The following is a 22,730-nucleotide window of genomic DNA, read 5'->3' as shown; positions in this document are numbered from 1 at the left end:
CACGCGAATTATAGGAACTACAAGATAGAAAATAAAACCAATGCTACCTGTGTTACGTAATCCAGTGCTATATGGCGGAGGTGGTGTGTGGTCACTTTGGGAATACATGCATTGCTGAAGCAGGCCTGGCTGACTGCCGTATGCAACTGCTACTGAGGGAGATCAGAGGTCAAAGACGTAGAAACCACGCTTCACTCGCATAATAGCAAGAAGAGAAGTTTTCAGGGAAACCAGTTTTCCGAAATTGCGCGACGATGTACCGGTAGGCCTACTAGCTAGCCAGGCAAGGGTAACAAGTGTGTGTTTATTTGCAATTACGACTACTCAGTGTCACAAACAGATTACACCGTCAGTTCACTTCTTATGTGGGCGACAGAATTAAGAAGAAAACAAAAATGTGACCCGCTCTGTGAAAATGAGTTTTAAGTCGCCAGAGCCACCTTTTGAGTTTTAATTTGTATTGGAAAGACCAAATTGAGTTTTTTTGTTTTGATGTATCGGTCAGTTTTGCCTCCTGAAGAAAGTGGATTCTCCATGATGGTGAAAAATGCTGTGGTTCCTATTGATTTACACTGTGCAAAATTATTCTAAAGGACTTTTTACTCCAAAGTGGCTCTGGCGACTTAAGACTCATTTTCACAGAGTGGGTCACAAATCATTATCATGGATCTGCCAGCTATAAGTCTGTGTACAGGTGTTAACACACACTCCACACAGCCCCGTCCTGCTGGCCGCTTTGTGCATGTATTTTAGGGTATTGTATGCACGTAGATGTGAAAACTTATCTCGCGCATCGTGTGTCTTTCAAGTTTCAGCAAGTAAAGGCCGGGGTAGTTCGAGTAACTTGAACTCTACGAATCTCCTCTTTTAACATTTGGACATGGTCAACAATTGTAGAGTTCAAGTGCCCTTCGAAGGCCTTATAATCCCCTTCCGGGGGAGAGCATCTCATCTGGGCGACCTTCCCGGGCCTTTTCCATGTAGGTTTTAAATAGCGCCCTCGCTTGACAAATTAAACGAAGGTTTAAGGTCTGGTGCGCACACGTGTAGTTCCTTAGAACCTGGACGTATCATGTGTGAAGCGCTGCACGCTGATAACATTGCAAGTGACAGCTGCAACTGGTATTCCCGGTCCCGGTCTTCAAATCAAGGCAGTTGAACTTGGAATTGGAATGCTCCAACTTAAGTCTAAAAAAAATGGCTGCCTTTTTTAAACGGTTAATCGCTGCCCAGGTAGGGCTTACTTGTTCATTTCCTGACCAGCTCGGCAAACCACGGAGGGTTTTATTCCTCCTCGGGGAAACCAAACAGTCTCTGACTCTGCGAGACATTATGACCATGCTACATGTACATCATGTATGGTATGGCCAACATATTTTTTTGGTTTGGCATCATGATCACGACATGGCTGATTAGGAGTGATACTTTCATAGGCTTGAAAAGTAAGACCAGAGACACCTGGGCTAGGCTCCTAGGCCTACCATGGGCCTATGTACCTACTTTCCAGACCTAGTACCTACTTTTCCATGGCATTGTTTGTTTGTGTTTACTGAAGTCAAGTTCACTCAGCTTGGGGGAGAACTGAAGTCATCTAGGCCTATTTAGCCCCATAAATAGGGCTGTAGTGGCTCTCTTTTACAATCTGTCTCTTAGCTGTCGCCACCGCAGCCCTACTTCAAGGCATGTCTTAAATGCCTGAAATCCAAACTGCAGGATTGTCACAAACTTTGAATCCTAATACTGTATCTTTCGAAAGGAGAATGACTCAACAATTTTACTTACACCGGCGTACCCCTCAGAGTTTGGACTTTCATATAAGCACCCTAAAGCTTTCCAAAACCATTTAGGGCCTACATTGTATTTTCCAATGTATAGCGCCTTGACATGCTTGAAAAACCAATGGGATGGTCCAATCACAACATTTAACATAATAGGTTTATACTGTACATGTAATGCCCCATTTGTCCCCTTGTTTAGTAAACTTGGCATTCAATCTGTGTCTTGGCAAATGATTTGTAACTGGGGATGAGTCAAAAAGTGCCTTTTGCTCATAAATAATGACAGAAATGTAGGTAATGAAATTTTCAGTGGCAGCTTTCAGTTTATGTGGGTTGGGATTGCAAATCGATGAGGTTCATTCCCATACCCTACTGTAGAGCTCTAAATGAAAACAGCAGCTGGCTTTATTGTGTCATATATCAAATACAGGTTGCAAAGACAACTGGTTTCACCGAAGAAAGCATTTTGCCTCTGGTGTCTCCGCTTCCTACCTCCAAGAAGAGGTATGTGCACAAATGTTGCTTACTGTATTCTCGCATTCAGACATTCAGGAATTTTGTTGTACTTCTGCACAGTGGTACATAGCACAAAGGGGTCTTGCCCGTAAGTGATGAATCATTATTTGGCTGCATTACTTGAGAGCAAGTTCCCAGACACAGTTCTGTTGTGAGCCATTGTTTTGAAATGCTTTCTGGTGGAGGACTTGAATTGCTGGAATGAATGTAGTTGCAAATTTGAAATTTGGTCATCCTCGTACCACTGCAAGGGTCAAAATTAACGGTGGTCCGAGGCCAGTAAAAATTATCAGGACCACCAGATCCACCAAACCCGATGGTCTGGCGGGCCAGTGCAAATGAATGGTCTTAGTAAATAAATTCCATGTCACACTGTTTTTAATTCTCTCGAAACAACGCGGCTTGTAGTCACTGTACTTGTCGTCACTGAAAATAGTTTCCCAGTTGGTAACAGTACACAATGCACGTGATATATACACAGAGATTTCCCGAACCACGAACGTACAGTTCTGTACATACTGTACATGTACACCAAGCATGCAGAAGAAGCTGCATGTACATGTACTGTATCCGTGCGCGGTCGATCGATCGATCACGCATGCATAGTTCACGTTCGTATGGCTCTAGTATAACCAGCCCGAACTGGTACCCGTGTGTCATTTCAGACGGTAACTAGAAGGACCAATCTGTGGCTGTACTGCACCGCGCTTAATGGTTTGGGTTATTTTTTTGACGCGCTGAAACCCTTTTTCTCAATTTTTGATATAAATACATGAACTTCAATTCATTGTGTGAGGGAGACAATGGAAACGTGTCTTTTTTTTAAGTATGGCGCATATTAAATTCGACTAAAATTGGATGACGGTAGTTGGAAGGGTTGATCAATTAATCGCTTTTGCGCAAGCAATACAAACAATTGAAAGGGAAAAATGTCGGGAAGAAATGGGTTGCAGTTTTACACCACCATTTGATAAGTACCAAGGACTACCAAATTTTCAGCAGGACCAGTAGGATTCTCTAAATGGTGGTCCTGCTGGCCAGCATGAAATTCAAGTTAATTTCGACCCCTGCACTATATTTCAAAAATTTGTCCTGTCTGGTCCAAAAGGTGGGAGCTAATGAATAGATGTTTGTACCAATTTTGCAAAAGTATAGTGCAATCTTGAACCTTGCGCAGATTTAGTGTAGGCCTACTCCTCCTGAGTTGATGATCTTATGAATGAGGGTTATTCAAAGGCAAGTCAACTCAGGATGGATTACAATAAATTTATGCAAGGTTCAAGATTGTGCTTAACAGTAAACATACTGAGTATGAAATGGCCCCAAATCTCTTTGACTTGTTATAAGGCACCCCTGGTGTTGAATTGACACCCACCTGATGAGTGGGAACTGATTACTTATTTTGGTTTTTTTCCAGAGTAGTTACAGAGTATGGTTTGACTGTGAAACCACTTTTCCAGGAAGATGATGCACCAGACGGCTGGCAGTACAGGAAAAGCTTGCAAGAGTTTGCCGAAAAAATAGCATCTAAGGTCAGTTACCATACTGTACCCAGACGTGGAATTCTAGGCTACCACTAACCCAGGAAGGTTAGGGGTAATTATCATATATACAGGCATAGTTAACTAGTTAACTGCAAGCTCGATCAGGTCGTTGGACACTTTGACTTCGAAACTTAAGTGCTAAGGTAAATGTTGGGCTTTACTTTCCTATTCTAAAAACATCTACCAGCCAACTAATTCCCCACCAAGAAAAAAATTACTACATGTAGACTCTAGCCCTTGACTCTAAAGATAGCACTCTTCTAACAGAGCTATCATGCAAGTTGCCCAGAAGGGCAATTTTTTGTGTCTTATACTTAAAATATTCCTGTACCACATTTCTGATACTTGCCCCCAACCTTCATAGATGAAAAACGCATGCCCAATGGTTAAGATACGCCCATTTTATTATAATTACCCCTAACTTTCCCAGGAAAAAATTACACCCCCTGACAGTGGGGTGGTAGGTGCATCATCCAGTGTTGGATGATGAGGCACCAAATATACTCCCCCAAGGAATAAAACAGACATCAGATGTGCAATCATTCTAATTGATTCATGGGTCTCAACTCAGCACTCGAGTATTTGCACATCAAAATATCCCCGGGCGTAGCTTAGTTTGCACTCTGAGCAAGTTCTACATCACTCAGTGCCCATAGGCGTGGCCATGAAGCCATGGCTAAAGGTATTGCTCCGCCATTCATAACATTGCACTCTGTAATTACCCTCAACCATTGCATCTACTGGAATTAGCATGGATTATAAACAGAACAGTGTTTACAAATTAATAATTTATACTCGAGCATTAATCAAGAGATATAACCTAGTGGAAGGCATGAACTGTGAACTCGAAGAGACTATTTGATGTAGTGGTTGCTGAGGTCCTGTCCACGCGAGGCACAATGTGGCCACGCAAGGCACAGTGTGGCTTGTGTGGCTTAATTAACTTTCACCCAATCAGAGCGCTGTCGAAACTACAGGCCTCTACAATACCCAAAAGGTCGGAATGATAAACACTCTCACTGTTTGGAGAAAGGAGTTTCCTTTGATGAGATTTTGCACTGATGCTACATGTTTCTCTCCAGAGGACTAGACAGAAATGTGTGCTTGTAGTAGATTTCCACCTGTTTTTCAGAGGAATGCATGAAGGTCTCAATGAAGATTGATAATTAAGAGATGGTGTGTGGAAGTGGTAGAGTGTATGTCGTCACATTGCTCATTTCCTGTGCCTGGGGATTTGCACTGTACATGCATATAAAATCTTTCTATTGTGTACTTCTGAATGTAATTGACAGTGGTGATACCATTTTCCTCATAGATGACCTGCCCAGCTCACGTCCACCATGTCCGTGTTGGGAGCAGTGGGATGATTAAGTTTGAAGTGAATCCATCTGTGATGACTCAGAAGGTCTTGGAGCAGGTTCAGACGGAAGCTGACCGGTATGGGTTGGCTGCAGAACCATGGACGGACAGGCAAAGACAGAGGGTGATAGTTGAATTCAGGTAAAGGGGACGGTATTGGCCTTACGTTGGTCCGAATGGGTCATAAAACGACTATGGGGGTGTCATACCTAGCCTCTTGCCATCTCTCTCCCCTACTCTGATGTATTCTGCTTTGCCAGTCATGACCCTCCCTGTCTCACCGTGCTGTTTTCCAACCCAACCTGGCCCTATCGTACCTTGTGCTGTCCCTACCTCCTCCTTTACTGAGTTTTGGCAGAACTCAGGGATTCCTGGTAAATTTTGTCACCCTGTATTCTCCTCAAAAGGGGAGCTTTCATGTTCTTATTTTCCCAGCATGCACTGTCCATGTAGAAAACGCGGGGTCTGTTATGTCAGTTTTTCAGTATCTGGAATCAGCCACGCTGTACAAGTGACTCTAATATGCCAATAAATTTCAATACGTGCATGTGCACCAGAAAGTAGTGTGGTAATATTGTCTTGGCGAATGCACAGAATCCCAATATGTCAGTTTGAGTTACCTCTGTAATGCATAATAAACACCTGGAGAAATTACTATGGATTTTAAAATATTTAATGATTTTGTTTGTGTTTGCAGTTCGCCGAATATTGCTAAACCATTCCACGCTGGTCACCTGAGGTCCACTCTTATCGGTAACTGCATTGCTAACCTACACAATGCCATGGGCAATGATGTCATCAGGATGAACTATATGGGTGATTGGGGAGTGCAGTTTGGTGAGTCCGTACCCAGACACGCTCAGAATGGAGGCCTTGAAACTATCCAGTGACTGAGATATGGTGATGAACTGGATGGCCTTGTCTTGAGTCATATTCAGTCTCCTTAAAAACCCTTTTAGTGAAGAGATTGAAGAAGAGAACCTAGTCACTGAAAATTAACCATCTTCCCTCAGAGTTGTTCAACGGATCTGTTCCTTATCTCACAAGAGATGTTGCAGTTTCGACGTAGTTACGAAGTTGTTATCTTTACAAGTTGAACTCAAAATCACCAGAAATGAAAGCATTGATTTTGTGATCATAAGACATGAAATGTAAAGTGAATTGTAAATGTCAAATTAATTGCAGAATATGCTGTCAACAACAATAATGACTCTGGTAAGTTTGATTGATATTACAGGGTTGTTGGGTGTCGGTTTCCAACGATTTGGAAGCGAGGAGGAACTGGCCAAGAATCCCATCCAGCATCTGTTTGACGTGTACGTGCGAGTCAATGAACAGGCCAAGTCTGACCCTAGCATTGACCAAGAAGCCCAGGGATTCAACCGGTCCATGGAAAAAGGTGAGAAAAAAAAAAGATGCACCATTGTGCGTACGTGTCCACACTGGAGGATGTGTGAACAGAATCCGACAGCTGCATGCCTGTCAGGGATGCCAAGTTCTAACCACCTTACATGTAGCATGCCATGAGTTGTTGTCAGGGGATGCATATGTCTTTTACATGTGCACAAAGTACAAGTCTCTAGAGGGGGTCGTGCATTGAAGTAGGTCGCTGTAGACTTCCTCTTGTTGTTAAAAGTATTGTGCCATGGCAGCTCCCTAATATTTCAAAATATGACTCGGGGTTGGGGCACATCCAAAGGGGGAGCCACTAGGGGGCATGCACTCCCACCCCACAAAAAATTCTTGCATTTTTGGGTCTGTTTCATTTCTCTCCCTTCCAAAATGTCTTAAAAACCCCCAAATGTAGTCTTACTCTGCAAAACTATAAGCCCCCAAAACAATTGTGATCTGCTCAGCCAAAATATTGTTCTGAACCCCCTGTTTGGTTTGGGATAGTAATATTGCACAAGTTCTGTTCAAATGACTTAGCAGGCTTTAAACTCTAATCCCCTTGTATGCGTCCACCTCTTGTGCTTCGAAAATTGTCCCACATCAACATGTGATGACTGCATAGGCCTTTGAAAGGTATGTACAAGCTGACTGAAATTGAGTCAGTAATTCAATACAAGCAGGAGATCTTGAGAAATTAAATGTGCTGTGAGAATGATGTAACTCTGTAGGTAGTGCTGCATACAATATGGTGTGATTCGACAACGGAATCAGAGCCATTGCTACGGTGGCACAACACTCATGGAGAGGTGGTATGCAATCCTTGCCTGCCTCTTTGACAACAAGGTTGCCAAGATTTGGCCAAGGTATGAGCGCTTATGTGAGTGCGGTGTCGCTACAGTAATGACGTCCTTGGATTAGGCTAGCTGGTTCATATTTTGGCCGTCACTTCAGTTCAAGACGCCCACTGCACATAGAGTTAGTAATACATGGAATAAAGAGTTAAAACTCAACTTGAGTAATCATGAAATGGGAGCTTGTAATCAGTGGCACGCGTGTGTGTATGTATGACAAAGTCACTTAGGAAATGGCTAGGGATGATTCATTTGATGCTGTAGTGGCGTTGACCCATTGACCATCAGGAGATTCTGGCCTGCTGGACCTGTGGAAGCGATTCAGAGATTTAAGCACAGTGGAATATTCAGCAATGTATCGGGTAAGTCCAAAAGCATGTACATGTAGAAATGAAAAGTCCTTGTTTCTGTCAATGAAATCAACAGTAACTGAACATGAAATTAACTCATGAGTCTTTTTACCCTTCTTCTACTGTTCCTTCACCGATGATTTCAGATCTTTTTCTTTTTTTCTCAGAGGTTAGGTGTAACCTTTGATGAGTATGCTTGGGAGTCTCAGTATGGAGAAAAGGCACATAGCCTCCTAGGGGTCCTCAAAGACAAAGGCCTTCTGCAGCAATCCGAGTACGTCTGCTACTGATTCCGTTTGAAGAGTCATTAGATTTATTAAACATACACCTTTAAATTGTCAAGTTTAGAGACCTGGGTCTTGGCCAAAGCAAAGGTTTGACCAAAATGTATGATGCAGTTGTGTAAATCATTAGTCTAAGCTACATGTAGTTTGGCATTCCTATCTTAATCCCATTATTGCCAAATTGACAATATTTGGCAAAGTCATCCATGCATTGTCAAATGTTTTGACCAATTTTGTGCTGCGGTATTAAGGTCAGGGTAGAAACCATTGGCCAGTCAGGAGTATTACCTTATTTTGACTGGTCATTACATCACACACCTATTGCGTTCTGGCCAATCCTAAGGCTTGTTGAATCAGGCTGCAAACAATTACGGGTGTTTCTATGGCACTGCATACGCACCATACTTTTCCCAAGTGTTGATTTTGATTGGTTGTGCAAAAACCTACAGCACAGACATCTGTACTTTCAGAAATCCACTTCAATATGTATGCTAAAAAAATTTGTTGTTGCCAACTTGAGATATGCTGCGTTAAATTTGATGACAAGTGTGGCATTTTGCCCTGGCTTGTGCTTGGCAAACTAATTGAGTGAGTGACCATGCCTGTTTCAAGGTATTTGGAGATGAAAAAAGCCGACACAAACATGGGGTTTGGGATAAAGATAGGGCTTCATTCTGCAGTCAGACCGAAACACACAGCCCAAACTATACATGTATCAGAAAGTGCAAGGTGTGTGATGTGTGACTGTTTACTGTCTGATATGTTTCACTTTCTCGGCACATAAATTCAGGACACTTCAGTGACGTCTGCATTGCACAGCAGCAAGTAATTCAAATCTTCGTCTGTGTGCTGTTCAATTTTCTGACTTCAGGGAGGGAACTAGCATCGTTGACCTCAGTGACCTGAACATACCCCAGTTTAAGTATGCCACAGTGAAGAAGAGTGACGGGACCACCCTCTATTTGACCAGAGACATTGCAGCTGCCATCGACCGATACGAGGCATATAGCTTTGATGGGATATACTATGTCGTGGACAAGAGCCAGGAGGGACATTTCAGTCAGATGAAAGGGATACTGGAGAAGATGAACCTTGGAGTAGCCAAACGGTGATAGAAACCGTTTATGTTAGACCAGTTATGTCGAAGCACAGACATGGACACTTGTACACAGTCTCCCAATTTGTTTGAATTGTCCACGTACAACACAATTCCCCATTAGCAATATGTGTACACAACCCAAACTGGTTTTGGTGATCTCCGGCTGCATCGCATAATACGGCGCAGGGTAAACGGTTGGAGAGTGAAAAAAATTCCCTTTTCAAAGCGTTGAAACACAGCTCTACACTCATGCACATGTGCTGCTGAGTAACAGTTGACTAGAGCAGTGCTGTCTGCAGGGGCGGATCCAGCAGTTTTCAACTTGGGAAGGTGGCAGTCCAATCCAGGCAACGTAATCAACAACGGGACAAGGGAAGGCACAATCTTAAAAAAGCAAGATGGTGGCATGCCTCCACCAGGCCTAGTACTGGTCTACATTTGAGGGTTAATGGGTCTGAAATTCTAGTCCACTGATTTCCAATTTCGTGCCTTCTCAAGTCGGCTGGTTTTTGAGTTTCTGGATAGATTAGTAGATTTAGCAGCACATTTGAACAACATGCTCGTCTGTAAATGACTTCCACATAATAAACTGAACATGCTTTGTTAAAGTATTTTGCAAAATAAAGCGGATTTCTTTGATACAGTTGAAAAGCTTGACTTTATATGAGACAGGTTGACCTATGGTTGGCTCCTTGTATAATTCCTTACAATTCTTGAGAAGTTTTGTACAAAAAACCTGGTAGGTTGGCTGTCCACCGCAAGTCTGTGATGATTGATGGTTCCTTTATTCATGTGGATGACCCAGATGCCATCACATCATGTTTGGGCGTGTGCTTGGAATGCAGACGAGGACAGGCAACGTTGTTCTGCTGAGAGATATCTTAGATGAAGCCAAGAATCGAATGCTGCACAACATGCAGGAGACATCATGTAAGTAATTCAGTGCAAATTGATCCAAGAAATCACCAGGGGCATTTGATTATTACCGAATCTCCTTTGCAATTTTGTTGGCAGTTTTCTTTTGAATGTACAGTTCTTTGCAGCATCTTACTTGTGATCTTAGTAATTATAAGAGGTTGGTTGTTATACACCCAATGGCTTTTACCTTGTGTGACTGAAATTAATGAAAAGAATATGAATTACTCATTTGTAGACATTGTGGTCATTTAGTACTCAAATATTATTATTATGTATCTACCCTCAACAAAAATGCAAAGACAAAAATAAACCAAAGTAACACATAAATGAATGTAAAACATAACATTTTATTTGTTTATTGCTGAAAGTCTTTGGACTCTGCATGGTACTGTGTATATGCTGATTTCAATATTTTAGCCACACTTAACCCCTTCATAGCAAAATGACCACGTTCAATGTCATATCCATGTACCACTGAAATAGCCATATGACAAAAAACCGATTAAAATTTCGTTGTAGGCATTTGGGCATTTCTCCTCTAGAATGAGAACAAAGTTGATTTGAGACTTTACATTCGCAAAGCACACCTGATTATTTCCTCAATCTACAGCGAGCAAGCAGTTGGATAATCCCGAGCGGGTGGCGGAGCAGCTCGGAGTGTCCGCAATGATTGTCCAGGACCTCAAGGGCAAACTGATAAACCACTACCACTTTGACTGGAATCGCATCCTGACCAGCCAAGGAGATACGGGGGTCTTCTTGCAGTACACACATGCAAGACTTCATAGGTACAGTAGTCAGGGGTCACAACCACTGAACGCAGTTCTGGTAGATACTGCCATAATTTACGCTACTAGCAAGCACCTTGTCAAAGAGAGGTTGGCTGAGATGACCAGGTCAACAAGGTGAAAGGGGCCAACATGAAGACCATGTTCCCTAAACGAGAACTGGTATAGGACTTGAGAAGGAGGGGTTGTAACAGTAGTTTTATCTGAAGAAGTGGAGTCAAATACCAGTTATTATAGTCTTCAGAACCTTATCAGAGTAAAACTTGTGGGAAGTGGGTGACCTTATCAACTTTGTGAAAGGTTTCAGCATAAAGACTTTGTGCATCAGTGGAAACTGGTATTGGCTTGATAAGCAGGGGTAGTAGCAACATTGTTTACTTTTGTTGACACGCTTTATAAATAATTGTATTACATGTATTGCCTTCATTGTTAAGGATTTGGTTTGATTTTGATGCCTCTCTCTCAGTGGCAAGCAGGAAACGTTTGCTGTTCTTTTCAAGTTCCCTCTAGTTATCATATTGTTTACCACTCCATTGTAGTCTTGAGCAGCTCTCTGGTGTACCCTTGGATCCAGCCTGTGATACCTCAATTCTGACCGAGCCTGAGGCCACTCTTCTTGCGCATCATTTAAGCCTCTTCAGAACTGCCATCAGCAGAGCGCACTCTGCAATGGAGCCCAGCCATCTCACTGTCTACCTACTCCAACTGTGGTAAGCATTGCTATTGGTTTTATCCTGATTTCATAATAGTATACCTGCACCATCTTACTTGATAACTGTTTGAAATATAGATTTGAAAGTTTTAGAGACTAATAGTTTAAATATCAAGGGGCTTCAGCCTCAGTTTGTTGGTGGAAGTTTATATTGAATGTGCCGTTGACATGCTTCTTTTTCTGCTCTTGTTCTCTTAGCCATTTTGCATCCTCTGCCATAAAAGTTCTGAGAGTTAAAGACACCGCAAAAAACCAAGCTGAGGTTGGTTGTATTTGCTAACTATAATAAATAAAGCAATTAATTAACCAGTGTACTTGTTTTCTTTGAAGCACCACAGCTTTCATGTCATAAAGCATACTTTTAACAGTGTTTGTAGAAAAAGTGATCAAAACTTTGGACGTTTGGTTGCTTTTTTATTTTCAGGCACGGTTGCTACTGTTTAATTGTGCCAGGCAGGCCCTGGCGAATGGAATGAAGATTCTCGGAATAGCACCTGTCAACAAAATGTGATTTGCTTGCCACATCAAGATGTACCATGTAGCAGGTGAAGGTGTTATCTTAGGAATTCACCCGACTCTTTCGATGAAAAGATGCCTCATATTCCCATGCCAGAATTTCTTAAGTGGGAAGATTACCAAAATAGGTTGCAATGTGCAGTGCTTTTAACCTGTCAATGTTGCAATCAAGGTTAAACTTCGATTTGCACATTTTTTGTATGCAACTTGCCCGATACAAGACCATGCGGGACCACTCCGTGTCAAGGTTACAGAAGAAAGAAATAGAAAAGAGAGGTAGATGAGGAAAAAAGAACGCATATCGTGTTCAGTGTGAAAGCTGCTTATTCACACTGATATTTTGTAGGCATCGAGAAAACAGGACGAAGAGGAAGAAACACTTAGCAATAGTTTCAAGGTGCAATTTTGTACTGTAGTCTAGAGATGGGAGTGTACAACATTTGGAGGAATGCCAGTAACCTCAGATTGCATTGAGTTGTATGTTTGAAAACCTTTTGCCTTTTGTTACTACTAGTATAAGCATTTACCCATGATGCAATGGCTTAGACTGAAAAGCATTTGTTATAAACGAAAAGTATTTGCTTTTTACTTTTTCAGTTTTTGGTCTACACCATTATTAGTATTTACTTTGTAGGAATAAAATGACAAAGGACTAGGTGTTTAAATTGTCAACTGTTTGTATGCTATTTGTTGAGATTGGGTCGTGGCAACCTTTGAAAGGGATCGCTAAGCAAATATTGAAATGTTGAAAATGCCAGCATTTATGAGTGGAGTTTAGAATTATCACAGGGTATATGCCCTCGGGAGGAGGTTTCCAAGCAGAATCCAAATACATGAAGACTTCCATTTCGTCTCTAACACGTCATGATATTTTACAGATTTTGCAAAAATACTTTGCTTGTTTGCTGCAGCGGCAGGCTAACTTCTGTCATCAAAGAGGTTTCAGAAACTCGGAATTGAATGATGGTTTTCCAAAATTTGGAATACAGTGATAAACATTTGGACGGTACACAGGTATAGGCCTAAATGTTTGGCGCAAAGCCCTTGTAGGGTGGGTCCTAAATAAAAGGTGTCATACCAGCAAGTTTCAGACCCAAGCGCGGAACGGGGGGGGGACAACCGGGGTATGACCACCGCCCCCCCCCCAAAAAAAAAAATTAGGGTTTTTTAATCAGAAGTAGAAATATCAAGTGTCTTAAACTGAGGACAACTGTTTAGTATGGGTAGGGTCAATTGTCTGGGTCTTTCCGAGTTTCGGAAAATCATTATAATTCAATTCGGAGATGCATTTTTAAATTCTGAGTGTCAACATCATTGATTTCCGGATTTCAGAAATACATTATCGTTGAATTCCGTTTCCAAGATATTTAAAGTTTGCATTTCAGAGACACATTATCAAGTTGAAATCAGTGTTTCCGCAAAGCGTTATCATTGAATTCCGTGTGTCGGGGATAATTTAGATTTGAAATCGGTATTATCCACTGTATGTTTCTCTGTTTCAACGATAAATCAACGCAGTAACATGGAAAGTCGTTTAAACTTCCGTAGTTTCGCGAAAAACGAGCAGATACTTGACAGAAAACGCAGCAAAAAATTACCACACAGCGAACAGCGACCCATGACTGTTCATCAGCAGAGGCTCTCTCAGGGGCGGTGCGCTTGCGCGGTTTATCAGACCCAGGCTGCTGTGTGTTTACGTGTGAGTGCCTGTACATACGTACGGTGGAAGCCCTATTGTTAAAAACCATTCGGCTGTGGGGTTAACCTTAAGCATTGTGCATTGGCTACCATTGTACCAGCAGATGTTGAACAGCGACACAAACGTTTAATTTGTACAATTTCAAGCATTTGCTATATTGTAAATGCTTTTAATTCTTAATAAAAGCTTTTTGCGTAAAATTTCTAGCATGCGCTAGTTTTATACTTACAATACCCGTTATTGCGGAATTAAGATTTTAAAGGATTAATTCAATTACCTTGTGAAGACATAGGTCAACTGAATACATATATTAATGGCTCTACTGCTATAGTGGAACAATAGAACAAAGGAAATTCGACCCGCTAGTGTTTTGTTGGCTTCTGAAGAGCTGTGAGGCCTCTGTGCCAATGTGTGTGTAGTGACCTATGTAACAAAGCTTTCCTGTTGAAGAGGAAATAAAAACACAACAGATGTTAATCATGCATTCATGACGTGTGAAAGGCTCAGAAACAACGATTGCCCTTGAAAGTGGAATGCATAATGGACTAGAAGGCTACGTACGGTACGTGTCCACTGCTGTAGATAAATCTTTGTAACTCGCCGTCGAGTACACAAGTAAAAATATTGATCACCGTGATCGCTGAACTCGTGATCGCTGGATGTGCGTAGTGTTTGCTGAGCGTATGGACAGACCCCTTCCCCCCGCAGCTGTGGGCGGAAGCACGGATGGGTGCATTGGTGGGGGGTGAGTCTGTGGCCGGCTGTTGCGACTGCACTTATGCATATTAAGTCAAAATATTTTCCATGTTCGAAAAACTCGTGTTCATTCGCTCCATATTCCTCCTGACACTAACAATTAAGGAAAGGGAGAAAGTCACTGTGCACATAAGTAATTTGCCGATTCTCGTCACTACTGTGCATTTTTTTTTCTGCGCTCAGATTTCTGTGTCCGCAGGAGTTGGTAATTTTACACGCGTTAGATCAAGTTCCGACACTTTCATAAAAAAAGATGGAGGAAAAAGTGACTACACTGTACAAACTCTGTTCCATTCTTCTTAGGAATAAGAAAGGACTAACACAAGTGGCTGAGTTTTGAAGGTCTGCCGCCTGTATTCTGGAGAAAAAATTAATAGTGCGAAAAAAGCTCTATTTGAAATTGAGGCTTTTTGTCTGGGGACAATCAGCTGTGGTAAAAGTATTTAAAAAATCACAACACACGCTTTGTTATCATTAAATTTGTTATCTCTGTATTCTGGAGTCACGGGATTTAAGTTCGTGGCCGATGATGTAACGCCGACTGTTTATTGTGCACTTTATCAGCCACTGAACTGGCTTCTCGGGCAGTAATGACCGCACTCAGCTAATCTTCAAGTGACAAAGGTCGCGTGAATTGCCCCAGGGATGGTGGTCATGTGATTTGCAACAGGCAGGTGTAGGCCTACAAGATCGCGACTGCCGCCGATCTAAGCGCTGCGTAAAACAACAAAAGCTGCATTTACTTGTCACTTTAACCAGCAGTGAGGATGGATTACCGTCTGTTTCCTTCGCTTGTGTTCCTCGTGGTATCCGCTGTCGCTTTACAGCCGTCCGTAATTGCAGCCTCTGCGGCGTCGTGCAGTTTCCCGCCAGAGCTATGGTGCACCTCGCCGGAAATATCCCGAGTCTGCGAAGTAAGTTTTCCGATGATTCTTTCGCTGAAATTTAACCCTTTCTAATTACCAGTGAAAACCGTGACATCTGTCATGTTTGTATATATTAGCTGTGTTTCGAAGCGTTTTTGAGAGTATCTTCATTTAAGGAGAAACTAAGACTGAACTGAAATTTCAGGTCCGATGAAGGTCCTATTTTCCCTCGTTTTATATGCCGTTTTAGGTAGAGGCCCAATGTGCCCAGTTTCAGCGGCCCACCAACGACGCCCCTTTGGTCAACTTCACCTTGTACTATGAATCCTACTGCCCCGGATGTCAGATGTTCATCAACGGCCAACTTCACGACACTTACATGGCTGTCAGTGAAATAATGAACTTGACGTTAGTTCCTTACGGAAACGCAAAGGTACGCTCATTATCGGCGATTTGGGAGTTTCAAACCATATTTTTAACTTTTCCTTCAGCCCCATTCTGTCTTGCAATATAGATTCACAAAATTATGGTCCCAGAAAAAGGAGGTGTTATTTCTTACATGTATATGCCAATCGTTTCAGTGATTTAACAAATACATGTACACGATGTATACTGATTATGATTGTTTTGATTTATTATACACAACGATCCACTTTTCAATTCAGTGGGTTAGTAGTATGGTCTGACGTATATCTGTACGGTTGAATTGTAGGAGATGAAAAAAGGCTCAAAGTACGAGTTCACGTGCCAACACGGCGAGCGAGAATGCCGCGGTAATCTACTGGAATCCTGCGTCCTGCACTTCGCTCCATTCCCGACGGCCTTCAAGACTATTTACTGTATGGAGGTCACACACAACCCGGTGCCTAACGCCCAAGAAGTGAGCAAAGAACCCGTTCCCACTGACCCATCTATCCTTGATTATGTGCTAGCTTAAGCAGGCCTCTCTGTTGGAAACTCCACGACTTTGTCAAAAAGTTGCTGGGAGCAAAAATAAATAGAATGTTCAGATCCAGAAAGCTAGACCTTCAATCTCAAACGACCAGCTGTAGCACCATGGGCCCTTAACTAATTTCTAACATCCAAATTATGCCTACGGTGATTTGAAAATTTATGTAGAGATATACCTAGGGCATTGTTCGGGCCGGGGTCAACATGATTGAGCCTTGAACTATACTTAATTTAGAGGAAGCCTGAACCACGTTTGTTTGAACAATATACTTCACCGTTCATCGAGGTTAGTGTCCTCAACCTTTTAACCACAGTTCTGATGGTGTATAGTATGCCAAACAAGAACTGGACAGTGACACCATCTAGTCTGGTAAGAATTCATGCAAATCAGGCCTACCAACAAACTTCTTTTGCTGTTTGGCCTCTCAAAAGACGGATACTTACGACCTCAGTGCAGGGCACCATTACATTTCAAAGCACCAGCAGTTACAGGAACCAATTTCTCGACGGATATGGTTGTTGTCTTTACCTTGCCAGCCAACAATACGCACTTCGGGTCCATAACAAAGTGGACTACCCTTGCACAGCTGTCATTAGTGACTCAGCTTAATGATTACCGACTTCTATACGAAATAATCATGTTGCCGATTTTGTCCTTGACTCTGTCCAAATGCACCGTTGGCACAGAGGGGCTTTGGGTTCCTCGTATTTGCTTTTTTTTCGTGAAATTTTTCTAGTCGTGCTTGGATGGATTATCCTCCCAATCTTCATAACTTTCTTCACAGTTAGACGAGTTATATACTGTATGTATAAAACAAGATATGTATTATTAGATTTTGGCGTTTCAATTAGACTCATCAGTAAAGGCCGGTTCATACTTCAGGCGAGTGGGACAGCGAAGCGAATTTGACGTCACAACTTTGCGGGGAAATGTCGCCGATTTGAAATGTAGGCCTATTCAACTTTTATGAACTGGCAAACTGAATAATACTTGATCTGCCCTCACAAATTTAATTTCGCTTTCGCCCTAAGTATGAACCGGCCTTGAGGACTGAACATTTCACTACATCAGTGAGTTGTGATCGACATTTTTGTCTGTGCATGTATTACAGTGCATTACGAAGTTCGGTTTGAACTACGAGCAAATAGTAGACTGTGCAAATGGCTCATTGGGCAACTTTTTGGAGCACGAGATGGCCCTGAAGACCAACGCACTGAAGCCACCTCATAATTATGTACCTTGGGTCACATTGAATGGGGTAAGTTTCTTTGTAGTAGCTAGGTACAGGTACGGTGTCCACTGGCCGTCCAACATGTTCACCTTTCCCTCCACAGCCACACTGTGATAAAAGCGAGCGCATACTTTTAGTATATAGAAGAAGTATTAAATTGCTACCGAGCTTCCAAATATAACCTCGCAATGCCTCCTGGTAAGAAAACCAGGATTCCCAAATTTCAGATTACATAGGCCTGTTACGACAATAATTAACTAGGAAGACGATATGCACACTAGAACTCAAATGCTGAACACCATATTTAGTTCCCTCAATTTCCCCAAATTCTTTTAAAACAAAAACATGTACTAAACATACTTATAGGACAACTATTTCACCTGATTTCCACAAATCACCCTTTCAACAGCTTGTTTAATTAATGTGTTTCGTTTGTTTAAGGTGCACACCGACGCCATTCAGCAGAAAGCTGAGTCTGACCTCAAGAAGCTGATATGCGACACTTACAGAGGGAACAAGCCACCTGCCTGCTCCCAGGAGAACACTCAACCTCGCTCCTACATTTAGGAGCCCCTACTATTCCTCTAAATGTGCTTGGGCCAATTTTCAACTAATGACATTGATTTTTTTTTTCGAAATTGTGGTCAATAATATCAACCGTGGACTTGAATAAATAAAACATGCCTCGGGGACAATCATAACTAATTTAAAGTGTAGCTGCAATGAATTTTTATTTTGCACAATTTTTCTGCATCTTTGTAATCTTCTCCGTTGTATGAAAAGTCTTTGCGCTAGAAAGTGCATGTTTTTAAACAATTAAAATTATCTATGTAACTGAGGGCGCTGTTGCTGTGAAATCATCTAGGGAAGACGTGGTTCAGTGCATAGGTATTTCTGTTCAAATTGTGAACCCAGATTTTACCTCCTGGAAACATTTCTGAGAGAGGGTTTGATGTTTTTTATTGCTGTGCACATAAACAGCAATGAATGAGCTAAGAAGAGAAAACGCCGGCGAATCTGTAATCCAGAGTGGCCTAAACGTTTCGATCAGTGGCGTATAGTTTAGCCAGGGGTGAGGGTTAAACCTCGGCCTGTCTCTTTATTCTTCAACGGAGACGAAAGCAAAAGTACTAGAAACCCAGCTTGAGAAATGGTGACACCCAGAATTTTTAATTCATAGGGGACCCAGTCTATGGCATAATATATAATAAGTTGTACCTTCTACAACGCCTTTGTTGATTTATTCTTTAATTATGTTGAATCCATTGCATATTAATTTCAATTGGCTGCAAGACCTGCCAATGATAAGGGAATTTGTTTTTAAATTTATGAACACTAGATACTTTAATAACAGATGCCACACCAAAATTATGAAAGGAAATGACTTCAGTAAGTTATTACGACTTTTGGAAGGATCATGGTTATTTGTCACTCATAGGCAGTCATGCAGGTTTTTGTGCTTGAACGTGGGCCAGAAGAGAAAATCGAGTATTGCTAACTTTTGCGACATAGCTCGGCCAAAATCTACATGTACATAGAGGCGTCGTGTGTTAGCCATCTTGCTGAGTAGTTCTGTTTGACAGAGAATCCTCCACTGTGCATACCCTGTGGCGTAAATCTGTGCTGGAAATTGGTGGGAGGGGGTGGAAAGGTGGGGGCGGGATGACTTGCCTGGCCATGTCAATTTGAAAGGGGTGGTTACACACATAATAGGGGGTGATGTCCATGATGAATGTGCATTGTATTGTGTTTTAAAACAGTAACAATTGTGCTTTTTCACTATAATTTAAAGGTTCAAGAGTTACACCAAGCATTTGAACGATTACCATGTATATAAAATAAGGCTGCGTTCTTTATATATTGTGTGTATGTGTTGGTGATAATACGCCCCTAATTTTTTTTCTCAGCCAAATTATCATGAAGTATACCCTGCAATTTTTTTGCAGGCTGCTTGAGTTTAGCCTAGGCCTACCGGTACGTAGCTGCATTAAACCAAATATTTCATGCTAATATTTTTCATTCCATTTTTCCCACTCCTAAAAATGGAAGGGGGCTAATAACCGTAAAGTATCATTGATTTTTTAAAGTACTGCAGTGACAGTGCCAACAGGCCGGTGGGGGCGCTGGTGTGGCCCCATGGCGCTGTGCCGGTCCCTGCTGGTTGGCTTTGGGCCCACCCCTTCGGCGCCGGCGCAGTAGCCTTTGGGGATTTTCGATTACGTCAGTTTCGCACCAGTTCTGGTAGACTTGAAATCAAGTCGCTAATTAACTGTTGTGTAGTCTACCTTCCTCGCGATGCGCAATTCGATAACACGCTCCCCAATAATGCATGTCCCGACGGTGCCTATAATTACCGACTTGAACAATTTGCAAGCCCTTTTGCGCACAACATATGGGGCTTGCTGCCAAAATTGGACGGAGCACTCTGATGGCTAAAAACCCTGATAATATGAATATTTATTTCAGGGCAGTTTGATTGGTCGGTTGAACTTGAACGCATATTAACTACAACCGCAGTCTGGTACATTGAAGCGGGTGTTTACATTACCCTAAACGATGAATTGCCACAAAAGGATTGATTCTCTTACCAGATAAAGATGGTTAATAGATTTGTTCTTGAATAGTTATGTATACTTTGTCTCTAAGCAGCGGATTAAAAGGGATATTAATGTAAGATATGAAAGAAAGTGGCACATCCCTGTGAATATATGGACGAGTCTGTTCTGTACCGTAAGCTACTATTGGCGCACTAGATGGAAATATATGAATCATGCAGTTCAGTTGTTGCTTACATTAATATCTATCCAGAATCAAGTTGATCAAGTCATCAGGCGGGCACAGGGGTCATGGGCCAACGTGCGTCGAAACCCGGCACAGAACAGCCCACGATCGAGCAAGTACAAAGTCGCTGTAGCATGCTGGATGGATTGCGGGCCGACCATGTCCGACCAGGTCATGCAGTTTGAGGTGGCGAGAGAGGCCCTTCTCGAGGCCCGACGGTGGCAATTACGATAGGCCTAATGCTAGTCTGGAAAGGCCTTGTTCTGAACCCAACAAGATGGACCAGGGTAGGCCTAGATTAGAATTTGTAGGGACCCTTGGGGGCCCATCCCACTACAAACGGTAGCATAGAAACTGGCTGGCACCACGCGATGCCTGGACGGACTGTGCCGCTAAAAGTGGCGGGATAATGGGCTAGATTGCGAGTTTATAAGGGCTACCGGGGGACACAAAGTTGCTGCGGATGTCGGCATGGGAAATGGTGGGCATCGCACGGTGCCCAAACAGACCGTGCCGCCGGAAATGGTGGCGGGGCCGACATGTACAGTACCATTCCATATACCGTGCCCGGTATGCCAGGGCCCAGGCAGGTCGCGATACAGTGCCGACTGACTTACAATATCTTCGATTAAGGGGGGGGGGCGCAGTCGGATCGCTCGCCAGCCCATGCGCGGGTATTCGAAGTGCCATTGATGACTCATCTGTACCAGCAGGCTGCAAGCGGGTCCGTGTCGGATTCCTCGCCGGCCCATGCGCAGGTCCGCAAAACATCGTTAACTCATCCGTGTCGACAGGCTGCGGGCGTGTCCGTGTCGGGTCCCTTGCAGGCCCATGCACGGGTACTTGTAGCGTCATTAACCCATCCGTGTCAGCGTCCTGCGGGCTGGTCCATGTCGGATCCCTCGCTGGCCCATGTGCGGGTACTTGAAACGCCGTTAACCCATCCATGCCAACAGGCTGCGAGTGGGTCCTTGTCGGATCCCTTGCGGGCCCATGCACAGGTACTCAGGATGCAATCAACCCTCCCTACCAATATGTCACGATTGAGCCCGTGTCGGACCACTCGCGAGCTTATACGCGAATGCCCGGGATGAAGCCAAACCTGCTGCTCCGACAAGGAGGGAGTGGGTGCTCGGCCCCCGACTGGTAGACACACGAACGAGTGCTGCTTGATAGCCGGCCATCTAAGTGCAGGACCCAACTGCTGGAATTCCCGGACCTGGTGCCCTAAAGCGACCCATGACTGCAAGTCGACGGCCTACGGTGTTGCCCGACAAATTCGGCGGACGTTCGTCTTGGGCTGATTGCCATGCCTAGTTCGTTCATTTCGAGAGTGTTGCGATGATAAACCACTGGAGTGACGCCGAAAAAGCAATGTACCCAGCCTCCCACGTCAGGGGCGCAGCCAAGGAGGCGCTGGGCTTTGGCGTCGGAGGCCCGCAAGGAGTACTCAGCGATATCTGGAGCGTTTATGCAACGTTTCGGAACGGCGGCTTAAGTGCCGCTGCATCGGGCACCCTCAGAGGATACGGATCAAACTCACCCCACCCCCGACGAGCCAGAATTTCTAGACGTGCCTGAAGCCCCAGCGGCAGACCCTGGACAAGGGACGGCCTCTGAAGAGGGAGAGGATAAGGGAACCGGGGGCGAGGACCAACACAACGGGAACGAGAATGGAGCCGAGTCGACGACACCAGAAGCACCAACGCCGGAGGAACCAGCAAGCGACCCAACTAAGAAGAGCCCAATCCACCGCTCTTCGACCCCAGGCCAGGGCACACCCCAGGAGAAAGCAGAAGGACCACCGCCCCAGGTCACCTGAGCGGGGCAGAAAGTAATCCGACCTAGCATTATTGCCTGTCATAAATTTTCCTTCTTCCCCACGCGGGATGTCTGATGAAGTGGACTGCCCTGAGTGCGAAAAGCGGCTGAGGCAAAAGGGTTTGCGCTGGCACCGCCGGACGGTTTTCACAGCCCTCTACCCGGAGCCCCCGCCCACCAATGTAACCAGGGGTGTAGACGGGGCTTTTACAGGATAAACACCCTAAGGAAACATAAAAAATGCTACAAGTGACCTTTGGTCGGGGCAATCTCAAGGGAGGACATGCTGGAAGTCCATGCCAGCGATCAGGAGTTGGAGAGTGACGACCCCGAAACGGTGTCGATCGCCAGTGGCAGGGCCAACTAGACATGGCTACAGGGACCAGCCGGCCTCTGTCTTCTCCTGGGGACCGACCAAATAAAGGGAGCCATATCCCACCAGAACAACCAGAACAGCTGCAGACGCCCTTGGGGCCATGGAACAGGAACCTTGGCCGGAGATGCCGCTCAGCAGGCG

At 43.7% G+C, this 22,730-nt stretch overlaps 2 protein-coding genes across 3 annotated transcripts; both read left to right on the top strand.

Moving 5' to 3' along the window:
• The first annotated feature begins 1,073 nt into the window (after positions 1-1,073).
• On the top strand, positions 1,074-12,779 carry rars2 (arginyl-tRNA synthetase 2, mitochondrial). 2 transcript variants are annotated; one of them, XM_022247833.2, is made up of 14 exons: positions 1,074-1,233; positions 2,209-2,282; positions 3,712-3,826; positions 5,154-5,338; positions 5,895-6,034; positions 6,435-6,596; positions 7,729-7,802; positions 7,958-8,064; positions 8,946-9,182; positions 9,979-10,103; positions 10,702-10,879; positions 11,419-11,589; positions 11,790-11,853; positions 12,016-12,779. In XM_022247833.2, exons 1-14 carry the CDS (start codon positions 1,198-1,200, stop codon positions 12,100-12,102), a joined length of 1,755 nt encoding a protein of 584 aa, XP_022103525.2. In that variant the 5' UTR covers positions 1,074-1,197; the 3' UTR covers positions 12,103-12,779. The 2 variants fall into 2 exon arrangements, with proteins under 2 accessions (XP_022103525.2, XP_022103528.2); XM_022247836.2 differs by lacking the exon at positions 2,209-2,282 and having other exon boundaries at positions 1,095-1,233; positions 3,717-3,826.
• A 2,430-nt stretch (positions 12,780-15,209) lies between these two features.
• Positions 15,210-19,436, top strand: LOC147796620 (gamma-interferon-inducible lysosomal thiol reductase-like). The gene is made up of 5 exons (XM_087146767.1): positions 15,210-15,476; positions 15,679-15,861; positions 16,141-16,308; positions 17,492-17,638; positions 18,053-19,436. The coding sequence occupies exons 1-5, from the start codon at positions 15,330-15,332 to the stop codon at positions 18,176-18,178; spliced, it is 771 nt and encodes a 256-aa protein (XP_087002893.1). The 5' UTR covers positions 15,210-15,329; the 3' UTR covers positions 18,179-19,436.
• The last annotated feature ends 3,294 nt before the right edge of the window (positions 19,437-22,730 follow it).

The sequence above is a fragment of the Acanthaster planci genome, linkage group LG15 (assembly GCF_054643075.1).
Source record: "Acanthaster planci isolate LZ-2023a linkage group LG15, COTS_SCS, whole genome shotgun sequence".
Lineage (NCBI taxonomy): Eukaryota > Metazoa > Echinodermata > Asteroidea > Valvatida > Acanthasteridae > Acanthaster > Acanthaster planci.
This window is presented reverse-complemented; position numbering and strand designations above follow the sequence as displayed.